Below are 21,573 nucleotides of genomic sequence, written 5' to 3' on the forward strand. Positions count from 1 at the left end.
GTAATTCAGTTGGCCACCTGTGTGTGGCCAGGCTCAACCACATGGCCTTTACTCTATAAAAGTTAGCCTGTGAGGCTGGGAGGGGTCGCCTCTTTGCAAGAGAGGGCCCTGGCCGGTCAGTTTGATTCTGGATGCTTGGCACGAAATAAAGCCCTGCTTAACTTTCGCTTTGTATCAGTCTTGTCCTTTTGTCTACGGACCCTTTCAAAAATAAAAACTACCTTTTAAAAATTTTTCAGTTTTCTTGAGGTGCAACATATAACACAAAATTCACTCACGTAAATTCAAGAATTTTGAGGGAATTTACTGAACTGTATAACCATAACCACAGTGGAATTTTAGAACATTTCCAACCCGAAAGGTCCTCTCCTACCCATTTTTGCTCCTGGCTCCCGTTCTCAGCCCCAAACAAACAATAACTTACTGTTTCTTACAGATTTGCCTTTTCAGGACATCTTAGATGAACAGCATCTTACCGTATGTGGTCTTCTGTGCCTGGACTTCCATGTTCCCTTCAAAGCCACTCAGGTCGACCAACTGAAAGCAGGGCGCAGGGCAGTCCCCGAACGGGAGAACGCCAGCGCGTGAAGCCGAGCTGCGGCCTGGGCGTCGGGTCCTCCATTGCGGTCAGGGGCTCCTGTACTAGATCCTTCCGCACAGCACGGGGAACGAAACACCCAATTTTGATCCTTCCGCAGGTTCGCCTATGGAAACCTTGTTAGGACTAACTTCTTTTACAAAGTCAAGTTAAACCATCTGAGCTCCGCCAGGACCACGGCTTTTAGAGGAGCCAAGCACAATAATTTAAAAACAATAAACATTCTGGGCCCAGTGGACACTCAGCTAAGCATATCAAGGATATCCTAAGAGGCAGGGGGCAGAGACTAGAAATTTGTGGGGTGCACCCATGCTGTGACTTGCATCAGATTTTTTTTCCGTGTCATTCCTGAGTGGTGTTGTATTACATGTGTGTACCACAATGTGATTATCCATTCACCAACTGACATCTTGCTTATCCCTTCACCATTTGATGAAGCTCAGAATTGTCTCCTCATTTGGGGTATTATGAATAGAGCTGCTACTATAAACATTAATGTGGAAGCCTTTGTGTGAAAATGTTTCACTTCTTTTGGATATATACCTGGGAATGGGATTGCTAGGTCATGTGGTAAATTTATGTTTAACCTCTGTTAAAAAATCGTCCAACTGTTTTCCAGAGTGGCTCTGTCATTTTGAATTCCCACCAGCAATATATGCCAGTTTCCCCACACCCTTCCCAGCATTTAGAGTTATTGCCTTTTGTTTTTTAAGTTATTTTAGAATTTTGGTTGGGGTATAGTGATATCTCATTGTGAGTTTTCTTTTTTTTTTTTGTTTAAGATTCGTGTATTTATTTTAGAGAGGGAGAGAGTGTGTGAGCAAGAGCGGGGAGTGGAGGAGCAGAGGGAGACAATCGCTGGGCCCTCCACATGGGACTCCATCCCAGGACCCATGATGGGACTCCATCATGACATGAGCTGAAACCAAGAATTGGGTGCCTAACTGACTGGGCCACTCAGGCACCCCAATCTCATTGTGGTTTTAATTTGTATTTCCCCAATGGCTAATATGCTGAACATCTTTTCATGTGATTATTTGCCATCTGTAAATCTTCTTTGATAAATGTGTGTTCATGTCTTTTGCCCACTAATTATTTTTTTAAATGTTTTTTTGAGTTTTGAGAGTTCTTTATACATGCTTGATAAAAATACTTCATCCAGTAGGTGATTTACAAATAATTTTCCTCCAGTCTGTATATATCACTTTATCCTTTTACAGAGTTGTTCACAAAGCAAAAATTTTCAATATTGATTTTCATGCTGACAAAAATGCATTAATTATTCCTCTGACAGAGTATACATTTAGTGTCAAGTCTAAGAGCACTTTATCTAGTCCTAGGTTACAAGATTTTCTATGTTTCTTTCTGAAAGTTTTATAGTTTTGCATTTTCCATTCAAGCCCATGATCCATTTTGCATTAATTTTTTGTACTAAGTATAGAGTTTACATTGAAGTTTTGGTTTTTTTTTCTTTTTGCTTGTAGATGTCTGTGTTAGCACAGTCTGCCATAACAAAGTATTACAGACTGTGGTGCTTCAACAACAGAAATTCATTTTCTCACAGTTCTGGAGTATAGAAGTCTGAGATCAGGGCTGCGTTCTTGAGGAAGTCCTTCTTCCAGGTCTGTGGACTGCTGTTTTCTTGCTGTGTCCTCACATGGAAGAGAGAGCACTCTCTCGTCCCCTCATTATAGGTCCACCAAACTTAGCAGGTTAGGAGCTCACCCTTTTGATCTAATTTAACCTTAAACACCTCTTAACAGCCCTTTCTCCAAATACAGTCAAACTGGGGGTAAGAGCTTTAACACATGAATTTGTGTAGGGTGGCAGACAAAGTGGGGGACACAATTCAGTTCATAGCAATGTTCTGGCACTCCAGCACCATCTGTCAAAAAGACTATCCTTCCTATATTGAATTGATTTGGCACTTTTGTCAAAAATCAGTTAGGTGAGTGTGGGGGTCTATTGTGGGGCTCTCTGTTCTGTTTCCTTGACCTGTGTGCTTATCTTTTTGCCAATATCATACTGTCTTGATTACTGTAACTATATATTAAGTCTTAACATTGAGAATTAACACTGAGATTCTTTATTTTTTATTTTCATTTATTTCTCTTTTTAAAAATTACTTTGGCCATTCTAGCACATTCCCTTTTTCATACAAATTTTAGAATAAGCTTGTCTATGTCTCACAAACCATGCTGAGACTTTTATAGGAGTCCATAGATCCACTGATTCCTATGAACTGGCTAGATGCACGCACAAGCCTAGAGAGGAAGTGTAAGGGGTGCAGAAGTAGTATAAGAGGGGCAGGTGGCCTGGGATGGGTTAAAGTGTGTATATAGTGGGAATTCTGCTTCGGGCTGAATGCAGCTGGTACTGACTCTGTCTCCACCCTTGCTTCTAGAGCCTGCTCTCTGAGCCTGCAGGAGTCCCAAACAAACCAACCACAAGGCTTGAATTCGAGTCCTCCTTGTTTTTCCTCTGTGTAGCCCTGGGGCATAACAACTCTCAATTTTGGGATTAATCTGTCCTCAAAGACAAATCAATTGCATGGATCCTAAGTTGTGCCAAGTTTCATGAAAGAAAACATAGAGAAGGAGAACATACATAGAGAAAGAGCCTGGGAAAATGGACCCTCTTTATTACTAGCTATGGTTTAGACCTAATCCCTCTCTGGAGCCTTGGTCCCGATGAGCAGATCTGGGAAAATGTTGAAGACTCTCTTTGCCCTTTTAGTTTTAAGTCTAGACAGGAAATGCCTCGGCAGACAGTTGAAGCCTCCCTTTCCCTAAGCCCCTTCATTGGTACACTTGTGGTGTCTACTTGACCTTCCCAAGGCACAGACACCCCTCACTTAGCCTCATAGGAGAAGAGCTATTTCCAAAGCCCAATACAGAAGGCAAAAAGGGAAAGGCTAAAGAGACCCCATGGTATTTGAACTCCAGGATTGTTATTGCGGTTGGAATCATTTTCCTTATCACATCGGAAGCTCTGCCCTGGCCCTATGGCTTTATTTTCCATGGCCTGGCTCCAAAAATGTGATTTTCACTGCTCCTTAGAGGCGGAGCTGGGACGATGGAGGGGGGAGGCTGCCTTTCCCTTAGCGCTCTCTCACTGTGCTACTGAATCTGTCTGCCTGCGTTGATGGAGAAATTGAGTTTCATAAATCATCATGCAGTTCACACGGGCACTAACATCAGATAAACTGCCTGCCAGCCCAGCCGTGACAAATCACTGCTTGTTGCTAGGCTGCTCCTTGGAGCCCTGAGAGAAAGATTTCACGGTGCTGTAACAACCAGTTATGTATCTCACTAGCGGCCAGAGCCTCGACTTTCAGCTTCCAGTGCCTTCGCTCATTGCATCGCCTTTTTTTTAGAGAGATCTCTTGATCCACCACCAGACCCAGCTCAGCCACTATCTGTGACGTCTCTCCTCCCTTAGCAGAAGGATCCTGAATTGCTCCCCTCCCCTCGCTCTAACAGCCCTCTTCCCTTATCGTACCTCTAGCATGATTGTTTTTTTTCCTTATAGGGCAATAAACCATGGGCAATGGGGGGCCTGGGGATATTTCTGATCAGGGCAGCAACCCAGTCAGATGTGTGCTTCAATCAGATGAGCCTGGTGCTCATGGAGCGGTGAATAGTTGGGAGAAAAACCCAAGGCTGGGACAAACACTGAAAGGTGGTTCTCATAATGTGAGAAATAATGAGGTTGGAGCCAGCGTGGGGGTAATCCGAACAGAGATTGTGGACTTTGATCCCAATATGTTGGTAGGTTTCACCTGAAAAAAAATGTGATTTAGTTCTCTTAATCAGCTGAACAGGGAAGGGATTGCTGTAGACAGATTGAATGAGATCGGGCGCATCCAGCGCCTTGCCGGAAGCCTGGCACAGAGTAGGCACTCAGTAATTGTTGCCTCCTTTCCTCTCCCCTCCCCACACAGTCACCACAGTTCTGGATGGCCATCATGCTGGGAGAGTCCAGCTGGCGGAAGAGCGTTGTGGAAGCGACCAGAGCGGAGGACTCATCAGTTACAGATGGAAAAGACTGACGTACATTGAAGCAGATGGAAGAATGGCCTTACTGCTATTGCAGCCCAGTGGTATAATGGATCGGGTCGTCTGAGATTTGAAAGTTAACCATGGACAACAAGAGGCCAAGTTTCCACACTCACTAAAGAAGGTTGTTAAAATTCATGGAGCAAAGAAGCTCTTGAAGACACAAGATTCATGATGCTCTTTTCACAAGGAAGGGGAACTAGAAAATTTATTATAACAAAAGATGCTAAATGTATGCCATGTCTGATGCCCTCCCTCCTTAGAACAGGGAGGAGGAGAGACACCAAGGGCAGTAGGGCAGTCAGGTGATCTCCTTAAGCCCAACCCTGTTTTCTTTGTCCATGCAGCTTCCAGCCAAGAGAGGCCAGAATAAAGTCACCTTGACCATCAACAACTTGTCTATGCTCTCAGAATCTTTGCTTCCTTATTACTTTATTTATTTATAAAGAATTATTTATTTGAGAAAGAGGGAGCATGCATGCGTGGGGGGTGGGGGAATAGGCAGGAGAGGGAGAGAAGTAGACTCCCCACTGAGCACAGAGCCTGAAGCAGGGCTTGATCTCACAACCCTGAGATCACAACCTGAGCCGAAATCAGGAGTCCAATACTTACCTGACCGAGTCCCGCTGGCGCCCCAAACCTTTGCTTTTTAAATTTAAAGCTTAGAGATAATCCTACTGTGATTATTTGCTGCACAGGGTATTTGTTAAGTTTAAGTTAAGGGAAGGGGAACCTGATGTTATGTGTCCACTCTAAAGCCACCCATTAGTTATAGAAACTTCTTTCTAAAACACTAACTTGAGGGGCATCTGGGTGGCTCAGTGGGTTAAAGCCTCTGCCTTTGGCTCAGGTCATAATCTCAGGGTCCTGGGATCGAGCCTCGCATTGGGCTCTCTGTTCAGCAGGGAGCCTGCTTCCTTTCTCTCTGCCTGCCTCTCTGCCTACTTATGATCTCTCTCTCTCTCTCTGTCAAATAAATAAATTTAAAATCTTAAAAAAACAAACACTAACTTGAACAGTTGATTAAGCCTTAAAACAGCTTCCTGCTGCCCTTACACAAATTACCTTGAGCATGATTTACAGCGCTCAGCATGTTCAGGCCCTACTCATTTGCCAGATTCATCTCGTACCAGGCCCTCCTTCACTCTTTGTACTCCGGCTGCATTTGCCTTCTTTATAGTTCACCTGATACCATACTCTTCCAAGCAAGACCTTTGATCATACTGTTCTCCTGCCTCGAGGACTCTCGATCCTTACTATGCTATGGTTCAGTCTCATCCTTTTACGGTTCAGCTTAAGTTAATATCAGTCACCAAATCACAGATATTTATTGAGTGTCTACTATGTGCCAGGCACTGTTCTAGATGCTGGGGATCATTGTGAATTGAAAGGCAGAGCCCCTGATCCCATGAATCTCACATCCTAGTAGAGTGAACAAGCAAGGTAAGTGCTGATGGTGTTTACTGAGAACGCAATAAAAGGATAATGGGAAAGGGAACACCAGGCTTTCTTGAGGGTGGCAGTTGCATAGGAGAGGGCCATATGCCCTCTTAGGTCACCTCTTAGGAAACTGAGTTGTGTGTGGCAGGGATGAGCTTTATAAAGTCAGGAGAAAAGGGAAGGCATGGGTCCTAGGGCACAGTGATGGGACAGAGAAATATAGCATAATTCAGAGAGGAGGGTGAGGCAGGCCATCTAGAGCATTATCAACCATGGGGGAGGGGCTCAGATATTAAGTATAAATGGAATCCACTGGAGCATTTAAATTTACATTTAGATTTTAACAAGATGATGCAGGAGAATGGCTAGTAGAGGTGACAGAGCACACGGGAAAAGAACTTCCAGAGATTTCTCCAGGAGGCAAGATGGCAATAATGGTACTTCCAATGGTGGAATTAGAGACACTGGCATATATTTTAGACCTGGAGCCTGTAGACCTTGTTCATGGATTGGATGGAGGGGTGAAGAAAATGGAGGAGGCAATACATAGAGTAAGGAAGGAATAACCCCAAGGAGAAAATAATATTTCAGTGTCTGCCACACTAAGTTATGTTTTCACTGAAGATTTCCCTGATCCCCAGTTCTGGTTAGAGCTTTAAATTTGTTGCTCCTTGAGCAACACGCAGTTTTCCTTTGTAACACCCCCAACATTAACCTTTGTCATTATTTGTTCAAAATAATTCCCTCACTAGACCCAAAGGTTCCAAAAGGAACCCACCTGTCTTTAGTCCTTTCTCTCCAGTGCTTTGCACTGGGCCTGGCACATAGTTGTAGTTTATTATATAATGTAATGTAGTGATAGTAACAGTACTTAAGAGTAATTTCACTGTGCCAGATACGATTCTGAGCACTTCACATATATGTATCTACTCATTTGATTTTCAAAACAATCTCCTGAACTCGATACTATTATCGTGATCATTTGACAGATACATAAACTGAGGCACAAGGAAAGTGAGTAAGTTTTCCTGAGGTCACTGAGCTAGCAAAGGCCAATAAATGCATCAAGTTATTTTACAAGCACTTTAATTTATACTGCAGTGAGGTATGATGCTTGGGTCCCATTTTCAGCTTGAGGCAAGCCAGCCAGACCTGTTTAAAGGGGTTGATATCAGGAAGCAGAATCAGCAGGATTGGATCTCCAGAGTCTCATTGAGAAGAGCTTTCTTATGGAGCCAGCACAGCACAGTGTTTTGAGAGTGCTCCCTTTGAGGCCAGGGGTGACTTGGTTGGAAAGGTATCTCTGCATCTTACTGTGTGTGAGACCTAGGCCAAATTACTAAAACTTCAGTACCTCAGTTTCCTTATCTGTCAATTGTGGCACTATAAACAGTGCCTGTCCTCATCTGGACTGACTGTGATAAAAATCTGAGGAGCACTTAGAATGGCATAACTGTCACAGGAAGGAACTGCAGTTTGCCCATAGGAAATGCCAAGAAGAGAGGGTCTTCCAAATTTTACTCCCTGCCAAGAGGGTCCTTAGCTTGGATTAATGTGCTCCTCATGCACACTGTGCAGATAAGCAAACTGGTCCCGGCAATGACAATGAACACTCCGAGATAGGACAAAATCCCAAGAGTCTCTTGGAGAGAGAGGAGACCTTCTGTATGCTAGAGGTTTAAAAAAAGTTGAGACATATTATCCAGAGTTGGAAAAATCAGGCATCTTTTGTGATTGAAAGAAAAATCTAAAAAAAAAAAAAAAGAAAGAAAGAAAAGGAAAAAAAAAAAAGAAAGAAAGAAAAACCTAAAAAACTTCCCAATCATTTCTAAGACAATCTTCCAATTTTCTGTGATTTGGGGATCAGAAAGAACAGGGATGGTGAAAGTGTTCACTTACTTTCTCATTTTATCCTCCCACCAGTCAAAGAATCAGCCTGGGCAGTTTTGATTTTCTTTTCCTTTTATTCCTTCTTCCAATTCTCTGCTGGAAGTGCTAATGAAAAGTGAGTTGATCAGATCCCAGTTCATCAGGAGAGAGAGAGAAAAAGGATAAAAATTCAGGGTCTTCAGGCCCCAAATAATCAGGATTGCTTACGCTGAAGCTGATTTAACACAAAGGTATCTGAAAAGTCAGGCCTCTTCCAGTTTCTTTAGTTTTCTCAAAGCTACATCCCTGTGAGGCCACGAGCTTGATGATGTCAGCCCTCATTTCTACTCCCACATCATAAACAATTAATTATTTAATTCCCGGTCCACTACGCAAACCTGGTTTCAAGAAAGAGCTGTCCTGATCTGATACATAATTCAAGTCAAAATATTTGAAATCCAATTTGATACTGTGGTTTGGCATCACTGACCTAATTCAAGGCTAGATGCTTACAAGCTGACACAAAATGTGCAATCCACTGGTAGAAATTTTGCCCAGGGCTGGTCGACATGCAAATTGGTGCAGTCTTTCCACAAAGCAATTTAGAAATAGAGATCCAAAACCTTAAGAATGATAATACCTCCTTAAGGCTGTAATTTCATTCTTAGGAATTGCACTCAGATCCTCAACAACGAGGACTAAGTTTAATGTGTGAAACGGTTCCCTATAGCACTATTTGCACCTACAAAAACAAGACAGGAACCAAAGAAAATATCCAACGATAGAAAATGACTTAAATTACATCATATTTCAATCAACCAAGTATGTGGTTGTTTAAAGAAATGTTTAAAAATTTGTGTGTGGTGACGCCATTAGTTAAGCAGTTGCCTTTGGCTCAGGTGACGATCTCAGAGCGAGATGGGGCTTCACACTGGGCTCCCTGCTCAGCAGTGAGTCTGCTTCTCCCTCTTCCTTTACAGCATTTCCCTCTCCCTTTGCTGCTCCCCCTGCCTGTGCTCTCTCACTCATCTGTCTCTTCCTCTCAAATAAATAAATAAAATATTTAAAAACAAAAAAAAAGTTTGTGTGTGTTCACATATATACACACATATATATACATACAACTACACATATACATCTATACACACATATACATACATATATATCCTCATGAAATATGTTTTGCTTAGAAAAGACAGTTTTCATAGAAGATATGTAATTTGTGTGAGTACAAAATTGGTTAATTATTCTTATTTTATATTAATAAACACATCTTTTAAGTTTTTCAATGTTTTAACTCAATACTGTAAATACCAAAAACTTTAAGGGATCCCAACTCTTAAAAATGTGAGAACTATTGCTCTAGTCTAATGGAAGCACCCAGAGTATCCCAAAATGTCATGCTCCCTCTCTCTTTCTCCTTCAAGCTTCTTTTTTTTTCTTAAAGATTTTATTTATTTATTTGACGGAGAGATCACTAGTAGGCAGAGAGGCAAGCAGAGAGAGAGAGAGAGAGAGACAGAGAGAGAGAACCAGACTCCCTGCGGAGCAGAGAGCCTGATGCGGGCCTCCAACCCAGGACCCTGAGATCATGACCTGAGCCGAAGGCAGAGACTTAACCCACTGAGCCCCTCAAGCTTCTTTTTAATGACTCCAGCAGGAACACTTTTCCCCTGTCCTCCCTTTGCCTACCTAATACATTTGCATATTTCAGTACCCAGCAAGAGTTTTTCCGCCATGAGATATAGCCATAGATATAATCATAGAGCTTTTCCTGCCATAAGATATAATCAACAGAAAACATTCAAGAACCCAGATCACAGTACAACGTAGTAGCACGATTAGGAATTACAATGATGAAGCTTGAGTATTCTGGGATTTGAGTACTTACATTAAATGTAATTAAGCAATATGTTTAATTGTGTGCTGTGTACTCTAACTTTTAACAGCGGCTGTGTTGAACGAGCAGCTCCCTGCATTTCTCAGTATTTAACAATTGGCTCTAGTACCTCAGAATTAACTGCTGAGCATTTGGAGGTTTCAGATGCTTAGGCCCTTCTCCAAAAGTAGCGGCTCTAACTCTCCGGGCTGAGGCCCCGGCGTTTGTAGTTTTACCAGGCCCCTGAGATATCACCAAGCACAGAGAGAGTCATTTGGACAGTCTTTCCTTCATTCAAGCACTCAGCCTACATTTACGAAGGGTCTGTGTTGTGCCAGACCCTGCTGCAGGGAGCCTGGAAGATAATACCGAATGAAACAACACAAGCCCTCTGCTCTCGAGTTGAGGGGAGGAGATAGTACATAAACACGGAAGCAAAGGTTCTACGCTAGGCTTGTAGGCAGCAATACCTCTGTGAAGAAAACAAAACATAGTAAGGCTGAGAAAGTGACGCGTAAAAGGTCTGAGGCAACAGCGAGCTGGGTGGGCCACTGGTGGGTGGAGCATGTGAGAGAGAGGGGAAAGGGGGCGAGATCCAGAGGAGGGCGGGGCTGAGCAGGGAGGGCGCTGGGATTGCGGGGCAGGGCCAGGAGGCTCTTCTCCCACCCTGCACCTGCAAACCCGACCCTTACTGCAGATCTGGGGCTTAGTTTGCTGTCTTCTGAGTGCTTGGCTAATTGCCCGCCTTCTGACCAGACTTCATGCTCCCTTTAGAGCAGGGACATAAGTCTGTTTTCCAGAGCCTGGCACAGAGTCTCATACATCATACAAACTTCATAAATATTTGTGCTAGAGTGAACGTAATAGCAACAAACCCGGCCTTATCTGGCTCAGCTCAGACCAGCCCAGATCCCTGGGACTGGAAAGCATAAGTGCCAAGAATGCAGGCTTTGGCATCAGGTGGGTTTGGGTTTGAGTCTGAGTCTAGGACACTTCAGTTAGTTAATCACTGTCCAGTTTCCTTTCCTGTAGGAGTACTAGTATGCACTTCAGAGGATAGAATCACACGCAGTCGTGTTTTTGGTCCTGTGCTTAATGAAGTGTCCTGTCCATTTTATCCAAACAGCTCCCCTGTCTCACATGGTCCTCTCATCCTGGGTTATTTTTCTTCACTGCACTTATTGCTGCCTGAGATTATATTATATAATATCTACATATTTGTTCTTTGTCCCCTTCCCCCACCCTTCACCCCACTAGAATGTATGTTCTTTATGGGCAAGAGCTCAGTCTGTTGCACTCACTTCTGTATCTTCAGCACCTAAACAAGTTCTTGGATCTAGTAGGCCCCCCTAAATATTTGACAGAAGGATATATGGCTTGGGATGGGTGGGTAGATGAGGACGGGGGAAGACCCCAATATTGGTTATTAATAACTTCATGTTATTTTTTCAAATAACTCCCTTCGGGTTAGGGGCTCCATTGGGTGGCTCACTTTACTCCAGGATCTAGAACCTTCTTGCCATGGCTTCCTCAAGTTCCTGACCTGTCTTCATGTAGCAGTTCCAAGCCCTTTTGATCATACCATCGTTTTCTACTATGTTCTGGGGAGGTAAGAAGGTTACTGGGGAATTTTCCTTTCCGATTCTCGTGGGAAATTGGTCTGTTACTAGGATCTGATACCCTAGGAAACTTTTCTGCTTCAGTCCTGATGAAGCCAACCACAAAATGACAAGTTTCTGGCAACAGTGGAACAACTACATTTCCAAGCATATATTTAGTTTTTATTTTTGATCTGCACAGGAAAGTCAGTTTCTTATTCTGACTTAAGAATAAAATCCCACCTTCAGATTTGTTTGACTTGTGCTCTTCTTTGGGAAGAAGCTCTGCTCTTGATGATGGTGGTTAGGATCAGGACTTTTGGAATTGAGCAAATCTGGGCTTGAATCTTAGTTCTGCCCCTTACAAGCTCTGTGACTTGGGAAGGTACTTAACCTTTCTGAGCCACAACGACCTCTGTAAAATGTGACTTCCTTCATTAACATGTATTTATTCAGCACCTATCAAGTTCCAGGCACCATGCTAGCCCTTAGGATACATCAGTAAACAAAAGCCACACATAACCTCATGCTCATAATCTTACACTCTAACTGCTTAGAAAATGATTTAAATATAATAATGCAAAGGGAAATGACAGGGTGTGGTGGGAACTTGCAATGGAGATATAACCCAGTCTTGACAATCAGGGAAGGTTTACCTGAGGCAGTAGAGTTAAACTGAGTTAGGCAAAGAAGAGATGTGAGTGAGTGGGTTGCAAGGAAGAGGAAGAGTTTGAAGCCTGTTATTGAGGTATGGTTTAGGGCTAGATGTGAAGAGTCTGTTTTCATAAGAGTTTTGGTGAGACTCTTGGAATAGCCATGCCACCTTGGGGATCAGGTGACAAAAAGTGCATAGAGTTTGGGAAAAGGCAATTATCCCCACTTCTTTGTGAAGACCTGACATTCTCCAGCATTGGGAACAACTTCATGTGACCCTGGCTTTGGACCTTGCTATTAGGCAGTTAAGCAACTCTGGAAGAATATGGCAGATGCCAAGTGGGACTGACCAGTTTGTGTAGAGTTACAACCCAAAGAGGCTCTCAGAAATTCTCGGTGGGAGTATGGGTGGTGAGTGTGGCATTACCAATGAGGACAAGAGAAGGATTTTTTGTGTAAAATGTTTGTTCATGAGTTTCAGAGAATCAGAGGAGTAACTCATATCTCCAGGACAGCCATAACCCAGAGCAAAAACGTTAGGACGCAAGTATTTGATAATGAACTGATCATGCAGAATATGATAATACTTTCCTATCATTGAAATGAAAGCAATTTGCAAACATTAACTCATGTAGTATGTATAACAATACGAGAATCTATTTTCTACTGCTGTGTAGCCAACTATCACAAACATAGCAGCTTAGAATAATACATATTTATAATTTCACAGTTTCTGTGGGTCAGGAGTCTGGGCACAGCATAACTGGATTCTCTACTCAGAGTCTTAACCAGGCTGCAGTCGTGGGTCAGCTGGTTGTGTTCTCATTTGGAGAGTCGTCCAGGCAAGGATCTATCTCTAAGGTCATTCAGGTTGTCGGCAGAATTCATCTCATATCCGTATCACTGTGGGCCCCAGGTTTTTGCTGGATGCTGACTGGAGACTGTCCTCAGGTCCTACAAGATGTACAGGCCACGCACAGCTTCTGGAGGCTACTCCCAGCTCCTAGCCATATGGGCTTCTCTGACATGACTCCTTACTTCACTGAGCTCACAAAAACTCTAGCCCCAGTCTGTCAAGATACAGTTCTTATGAAGTGTAGCATAATTATAAGAGTGACATTCCATTACATTTGTCATATTCTATTGGTTAAGAACAAGTCACAGAGCACTTTCTCTGACCCCACTCAAGAAGAGGGATTCTACAGAACTATAAACATGATGAGATGGGAATCATTGGGGTTCACTGTCGGCATATGCATATGGACATAAGGGAAGAGCTATTATTATCCTCATTTTGCTAATGAGGAAACAAAGACACTTGGTCAAATTCACATGATTAGTAAGCAGGAGAGCCTGAGTTCAAATTCAGAAGGTCCGACCCCCAGAGTCCATGCTCTTGACCATGAGGTTCTGCCACAACACCTAGTTGAAGGTCCAGTCTGGATTCCTCCTTTCATAAAACATCAGTAATTTTGTTTTTACCCTGGATTGTTGCCATCTTCCATCTTCAAACAATAATCCTAATTATCCTTATCTCTGTTACATTTACAGCTTTGAACACACTCCATAGAGTCTAGTGATGTCAGGAAGTTATTTGTATCATCATTTCCCAGAAAAAAAAATTGGGATTTAGGAAGGACAAATTGCAACAGTTCTATGAAATAGAAGTGGCATCAATGAAGAGCTTCCATACTTTTTTATTCCCCTAGATGATAATGAAGAAATCACAATATTTCTGAGTATTAAGGAACTTTCCTTAATACTTCCTTAAAGCTATTCTCTAGCCTGGGGTCTCTAACTGGTGGCTGGCAGGCCTGACATAATTATACCCAAACAAAAATGTGTTTGAACAATTTCTAATTGGTTGCCAATATTTAAAAATTGTTAGATTCCCAAGAAAAATTAGCAAAATTTTGTAACGCCAGATCCACCTTTCCCAACAGAAGTGAGTAGAAGAAGCTTTCCTCCAGATTGGGCATAATCTTTTTCTAGGTCACCACTTAGACTCCTTACCTGCTGGCTGTGGACCTTGAGTCTGAGATCCTCACATTTTACAGACAAGAAAAACCTACAGTCCACAGACATTTTTAGAGTCTGCCAGGTAAGCTAAGAATGGCAGAGCTGATACCGAAGTTAGCACCAGAAAGAGGGTCCCGGGTCAGCAGGACGGGAGGCATTTTCACTCAGGTGGGCATTTTCAAGCAACAGTTCCAAACATGTGACCAGCAGCCTTGTCCTCAAATAGCCCAGCCCCACCACACTATTTAATTCCTATTTCAATTACATTGGGAACAAATACATTTCACAATGTTCAGCTCCAGGTTGCAGAGAGAAGAAAAGACACTGATAGAGGACCTCAATTATCAGTAATTTCTCTCTGAATCCCATTTTCCTCTCTCACTCTGTACTAATGACTACCTTTACAGAGAGGTTCCAGGGGCTTTCAGAGCAACAGGAGTAAACAGGATGTGTATTAATGTAGCAGGCTAGTTACCTCCCATATCTGAGCATAGACCTTTCAAAAATGGAATTTTTTTAGATGTGCCTCCCCTACAAATATCAGCAAACATAAACTCCAGGAGTGCAGGGGTAATGTGTGTTGGGTGGAAAGACTTTTGCATTACCCTTGGAGGAAAGGTCTAGGAGACGTAGAGAGAGAAGGTAGCATAAGCCCACTTCAATGAAGCGGCTAAGGCCTTACTGTGTGTCAGGCTCTGTGCTGGGCTTTCACGGGTATTCCTTGATTTCATTCACACAACTCACAAGGTTGGGAGCAGCCATAAAGCAAAAGAAGAAAGACACACGGTTAAACCCATATTTGTCCATTCTGGGTGACATATTGGGTCTTAGGGTGACCTCAGCATGGGTATTTAGGTTACTTATTTAACCAATCCCAGCTTCCTCTGTTCCTTGTCTGTTAAAGGCCATATGTTAGAAGCATAATACATTCGTAATTATTTTCTCTCAATTAGACCTGGGGGTTCCTTGAGTTACTTTAAAGTTGAATAAAATTGAAAAAGCACTGTGGTTGGTGTCAAAAAACTTGGATTCTAGCCCCCACTCTATTCTTTCCCACTGGGACTCATGAAGAAGTTACTTGGGTTTTTTCCCCCCCAATAATTAGAAAAGTAATAGAAATACATGATAATCTAATTCACACTACATTAAAGGTTACGGAATGAAAAGTGGTCATTCTGGTCCTCAAAGCCAACGCCAATTATCAATTACTTCAATAGCTCTCTGGAAAAATTTTCTATTATACATATATATAATCACATGCTTATATATACACTAACCCTCAAATAGGAGAAAATTTAAAATAAATCTTGGAGATACTATGTATTGGCCCATATAAACCTTTAATATAGCTGAACCATATTGAAAGTCATTTAGGCAATTTTCAATCTTTCATTAATACTAGCAAAGGCTAATATTTATCGATTGCTTATAATATGCCAGGCACTATTCTAAGTGCTTTATGTGTCTTAATTCATTTATGTCAATTCACAGTCATCTTGGGTATTATTATCACCCCCATTTGACATTTGAGGAAAACAATGCCTTGAGAACATCAGTATTTCCTCCACAAACAGTAAGTGGCGGAAGTGAGATTCCCACCCAGGTAGACGGCGCAACGCTGTGACATACATCTTTGTCCACACAGTTTTATGCACATTTGTCAGACTCTCTGGCAAATGAGGACCCTTGAAAAAAGCAGCAGTGCAATCAAGTGCAGTTTTAAATTTTTTAAATTAGTGCATTTTAAGTGTATTTTTCCAAGGCCAATATGATAGCAGCATGGAGAGTGTGCTCATTTTCATGGCACCAGCCACAGAATGCTGTGTATTTTTATCTTCTTCCCCATCTCCTGTGTTGGATCACGTGCTCCTTGAAGACAGGGACTCTGTACTCCAGGGCTCTCTGTAAATGATTACTAAAAAATAGGGAAGACTTCAGTGGGAGTGGCCTTTGGTATTTGGGCTGGATTCTGAAAGGTGAATAAAATTTTGGTAGACAGAAAATGGAAGAAATAGCACCTTCCGTGAAGAAAGAGCAAAGGAACAACTACCTAAGATGCCGGCTGGGGCAGCAACTCATCCAGGCTGGTTGGGAAAAGGGTGTGTGGCTGAGATGTACTCAGAGAGGATACTGGGAAGGATATTTGGAGGCAGAAAGAGAATTCTAATGCTGTTTGGAGTCTGTGAGATCCTTTCCAGGATACATTTATTCATCTGGAAGACAAAATGGATGACTTCCATGAATACACCACCATATCCCCATAATAGTAGTGTTGAATAGTGAAATGTATTGGATCTCAGTTTACAAAATGGTATTATTCCCACATCAGGTTTCTTTCCTCCGCTTTCCACTTCTTGGTGTCAAGTGGCTAGCAGGGTTGTCAGTATCCATAGCCCGGGAAAATATCATTATCAATGCGGTGGGCATATTTTCAGTTTTCATTTATTTTAATCCTCACCAACTCACTGAATACACAGTCTGACATGTTTATTTCTCCAAGCGTTGAGCCCATGGGCCTGGGTTTATAAATGTAGCTGATAGATGTACTATTCAAATTAATTTATATGCAAACATACATCTCAGTGGATTTTGTTCCATTTCTGTTAATCTTGAATTTCATGAAGTTACTTAGACATCTGACGACACATATTATTTTATATACATGCTAACATTTTTCGATTCTTGATTGTTGATCCTGGCTATGTATGTAATCAAATTCAAAATAGAAATTAGTTGTGACTAATGATGTACTATATGTTGGCTAACTGAATTTAAATTAAAAAAAAAAACAGAAATTAGTTCCGATAGCCATTCTGAACATATATCAGCACTGCCTACTCAGAAGATATGTAGGACATAAAGATGAGCTATGAATATAATTTTAAATATGTAAATTTAAATATTTTAAAAATTTAAATATTAAATATAAATTTAAATGATATTAAATATCATTTTTAAACATAGATTTATTTTAGAAAGAGCAAGAGAGCGAGAACACACTAGTGGGGGTGGAGGGGACAGAGGGAGTCTTAAGCAGGCTCCACGCTGAGCATGGAGGCTGATTTCAGGACCCTGAGATCTTGACCTGAGTCAAAACCAAGACCAGATGCTTAACTGACTCTGCCACCTAGAAACTCCTCTGGTAGCCACATTTAAGGAAGTAGAAAGAGGGGTGCCTGGATGGCTCAGTCAGTAAAACACATGACCCTTAGTCTCAGAGCTATGAGTTTAAGCCACATTTTGGGTGTGGAGATTGCTTAAAAATAAAATTAAAAAAAAAAAACTAGAAAGAAACATCAAATTAATTTAAATAATATATGTCACTTAAACCAACCTATCTAAAATACTATCATTTCAACATGTAATAAATTTAAAAATATATAAGCTTGTCTACATTGCTCCTTCTGTAGTTAAGTCCAGAGTCTATTTTACGCTTGCAATACATCTCAATTTGGACTAGCCAACATTTAAGTGCAGACATCACATAAGGCCAGGGGCTATGATGTTGGATGGTGCAAAAATAGAAGCTATAGATTCTAGCTCCTTTGAATAAAATTGTTAGTGCAGAGAATGGTTAGAATGGTTTATATCCTCCCTGCTCCAATCCAAGCAGTAATATGTAAATTTTCTCACTTAGGACTTTTTGGGAGAGACGGAAGTGATCATCGTGTCCCGAACTTTTGATTATGGACACAGGAGCAGAGACTCATGAAGGTGCGGGTGGGCTAGGGGAGTAGTAGACCGTTGGCTTGCTCTGCTCCACACCATGTCACCAGCCTCGCTGCTGACAGGTGGAGATGGAGGCTCAGCTCCCTGCCAAACACCTGCTGACAGAGGACAGAGAGCAGGAACTCCCTGCTCAGCCCCACGGACATCAAGCTTCCAGTGGGGAAAGGGTTGGGGAACCTGCTGCTGTAGGGTAGAGATTGGCTCCCTGCACTGGCCTGGTGTCCAGCACCAGGAGGGGACATCAGGAAACTACCTTCTGCCTCTGCAGGGCAGGGAGTAATGAGGTGGAAAACCAGATCTTCCCTGGGGAGGCGGGGGGAGAGCAGGGGTTTCACTCATGTCATTTGATGTTTGGGTACATATCATCAAGAAGGTTTTCTATTACTAAACCAATCTTTTCCTGGTGCTTTGGCTAGGGAAAATGTGCCCCATTTTGGTGTTTTTGATCTGTACCTTTTGGCAGCTCTGACCTGGAGGCATTCTGCATGGTCTTGTCCTGGATGGACAATAAGAAAACCTGAATCACCATCATGCTGTTCCTCACATCCCCAGGTTCCTAGGCAGTACATTGCTTTCCACCTTTAAGTGTTTTCCTTTGCTTCTTTATTATGTTATGTCCAGAGTTATTTTAGTTGTAAGAAGTAGTACCTGTGGGGAATAGAGGAACTACTCTATCTTTTCTGAAACCAGAAATCTCCTAACTGCTAAATATGAGCAAGGCTTTCTAATCCTCATCTTATTCAGCTTCTAAGAAATTTTTGCTATGATAGAGTACATTACATTCTTGTCTTTGAAACTCATTTCTCCAGTGTGCTACTGCACATTGTGAGTTTCCTCATTTGGTCACTTCTAAGTGCCATCTGCAGTTTCCTCTAGGTTAGTAGCTTTCTATTGTGCTTGTGTTGCTCAGGATTCTGCCCTAAACCCATTTATCTTGCCTCATTTTCTCCCTGCACAGCCTTGCTACCAGCTCTATGCTGAAAACTCACAATTATTGTCTCCAGCCCCTAGTCCCAGTCTAATTCCCACTGGAAAGCTCCACTTGGCTATCCTAACAACTGTGTTATCCAAAATGCAACTTATTATCCTCTTATACATATGCAAATAGATCTTCCCCCAAATTTCCCTTGTGTTTATGAGCACTTCTCAACAGTGTGCTTTTTCCCTAAGAATCAAGCTATAGGAAACTACTTTTAAAACACAAAAATTGGGGTGCCTGGGTGGGTGCTGTTGGTTAAGCATCTGACTCTTGGTTTCAGCTCAGGTCATGATCCCAGGACCCTGGGATCAAACCCAGTATGGGGCTCCATGCTCAGCTTGGAGTCTGCTTGAGATTCTCTCTCTCTCTCCCTCTCCCCTTCACACTTGTGCTATCTCTCTCTCTAAAATAAATCATTAAAATTTTTTAAAAACAAAAATTATTCAGTGATATTTGTTTGATAATAAATATTTAATGGCAAAAAAGTCACCAAATCAAGAAACTCCTTCCCCCAATTTAAAAAATCACACTCAAAAAGATATGTATAGGTAGGTATTCCCTTACTCAAAAAAGTATGTTCAAATATAAAATTAATCTTTTAAAAAAAAACTCCCTTAAGGAGGAATTTCTTGAATTTCACATTCCACCATTTCTTCCCTTACTTTCCATCCCCCTCCCCACTCCCCATATCCAGCATTTCTTGAGGGAAGACTTTGAGCCAGCCAAAGGCGAGGCTTGCTTTCCACCATCTCCAAGACAGCAAGAGAGAAAGCACCCTTTTCAGAGATGTCTGGAGTTCTTCCAGATGTCAGCCTAGGAATGGTTATGGATACAGACCAGCTTTGCATCGCAGGGACCCTTTAACTGCACCCCTGGCCGCACTGGCTAATTTCAAGAGGGAATGTGCCTCAAGTTCTTATTAGAAACCTCACCCAGATGTGGTTGAAATTTTAATGCAATGGGTATTTTTGTTGTTGACCAGTGAAAAAGACATTATAAAGCTGATTGCATGCAGGAAAAGCTTGATTTGAGTCACAAAAACTGCTACATGGAATACCCAAACATTTTTAAATGGTTTTGAAAACAACTGACACACATTTAATAAGCAAGTTCCACTTTCCCCATTTTCTCTGTCCCCGCCCTCAATGCTCGGCTCTAGAATATCCATTTATTTACCTTGTTTAACATGCCTGTTTGAAATTCATTTGCCAGTTTTGGTGGCAAAACCACATTTTAAAAATATTTTATTTATTTATTTGACAGAGAGAGACAGTGAGAGGGGGAACACAAGCAGGGGGAGTGGGAGAGGAAGAAGCAGACTCCCCACTGAGCAGGGAGCACAACATGGGGCTCCATCCCAAGGTTCTGGGATCATAACCTGGGATCATAACCTAGGCCCAAGGCAGATGTTTAAGGACTGAGCTATCCAGGCACCCCCAAAACACATTTTTTAACAATTAAATACACAATGGCAACTTTATAGGACTTGGAATGTTTTAAAATAACACACCATAATTAGAGCTACAAGAAGAGCAGTGGCCTCTTTCAATTAATTTCAAGCATTTCATTCTCTATTTCAAATATTAATCTCTAACATCTATACAAGTAGACTTTAAATGCATAGCGCTCCTTTCTTTTCGTGTCCTCCTTGGCACCTAGTTGTTACCCAAACCACAGCACAGAAGTCATTCACACACAGGTAACACATTACACTGGGACTGCTCCATGTTTTCTGCACACTGTAAGGGAAGAAGTTCAGAATCCTAGGACCCCGGGGCTCACAGAACGATGTACGTATTAAGCAGCTTCTCCGCGGTCTCCGGCATCAGGGATTTCTTCTGGGGATGGTGAAGGCAGGCGGCAGACGTCTTCTCCTGGTTCGGCAGCGTGTGAAATATCTCCTGCACACAGATATCCGTCTCAGCGGAGGTCTCCAAGAAGGCACAATTCCACTCCAACGCGCAGGCAGCACTTACTGTGGACTCCCAGCGGCTTTCTTGGCATTTGCTGTCCGCCAAAACGATAGGGTATTTATGCAAGGTGTTGTCTTTGACTTTGTAGATCAGCTTATAGAAAGGCTTCAGCTTCTCCAGGGTTTGCTTCTTGGTGGCGGAGTAAACCAGGAAGACAGCAGGGCCCCTAGCAACGGCGAGGCGCTGCAGACCCGGGTAGCGGGGTCTGCCGGTGGCTTCGGTGCTGTACAGCGCCCCGACGCCGTGGTTGGAGCTCAGTACATGGCAGTCGGTATCTGCGATGGTTGGCAGATACGCATCGCGAAAGTTGCCACGCACCCACCTCCGCACTGACACGCTCTTGCCCATGCCAGCGGTGCCAAGCACAATGCAGCAGTCTTTGTTCTTGTTCCGGGGCATGAGGGCAGGGAGGATAATCAGGGTGGGCAGAGGCCGCATCACCGAATCGGCCATTTCTTAAAGCCAAAGCAATTATTGCCCATTGCAGGAATTGGCGGGGAGGGGAGCGTGCAAGTTATTGGCACTTACCCAGGAGCAAAAGATTCTTAGGGAGAAAGAACGGAAGAGTGAGATGGGAGTTTGAACTTAGAAGGGTGTCCCCATGTCTCCTTGTCTAGCCGCTCCCTGGGGATACTCTGGAGGGTCTAGGATCACTCCCCAAGCCCATCTCCCTCCCTCCTCTGAAGCAGAACCAGGCTCAGTGCCCATCCCAGACGCCACAAAAGGCGGTGTGAGCAGGGAGGAGAGGTTCGCTCATACTTCTTCCTATGATGCCTT

The 21,573-nt window shown here is 42.6% G+C and overlaps 1 protein-coding gene across 1 annotated transcript; it reads right to left on the reverse strand.

The window, feature by feature from the left end:
• Positions 1 to 514: 514 nt before the first annotated feature.
• Positions 515 to 21,278, reverse strand: DIRAS3 (DIRAS family GTPase 3). Its single transcript, XM_032870290.1, is given in 4 exon segments — positions 515 to 649; positions 18,298 to 18,340; positions 20,606 to 21,236; positions 21,239 to 21,278. Coding segments are annotated over 4 exon segments (849 nt in total).
• Between the last annotated feature and the right edge of the window lie 295 nt (positions 21,279 to 21,573).

This window comes from Lontra canadensis, unplaced genomic scaffold, assembly GCF_010015895.1.
Source record: "Lontra canadensis isolate GAN:19392208 unplaced genomic scaffold, GSC_riverotter_1.0 scaffold40, whole genome shotgun sequence".
Lineage (NCBI taxonomy): Eukaryota > Metazoa > Chordata > Mammalia > Carnivora > Mustelidae > Lontra > Lontra canadensis.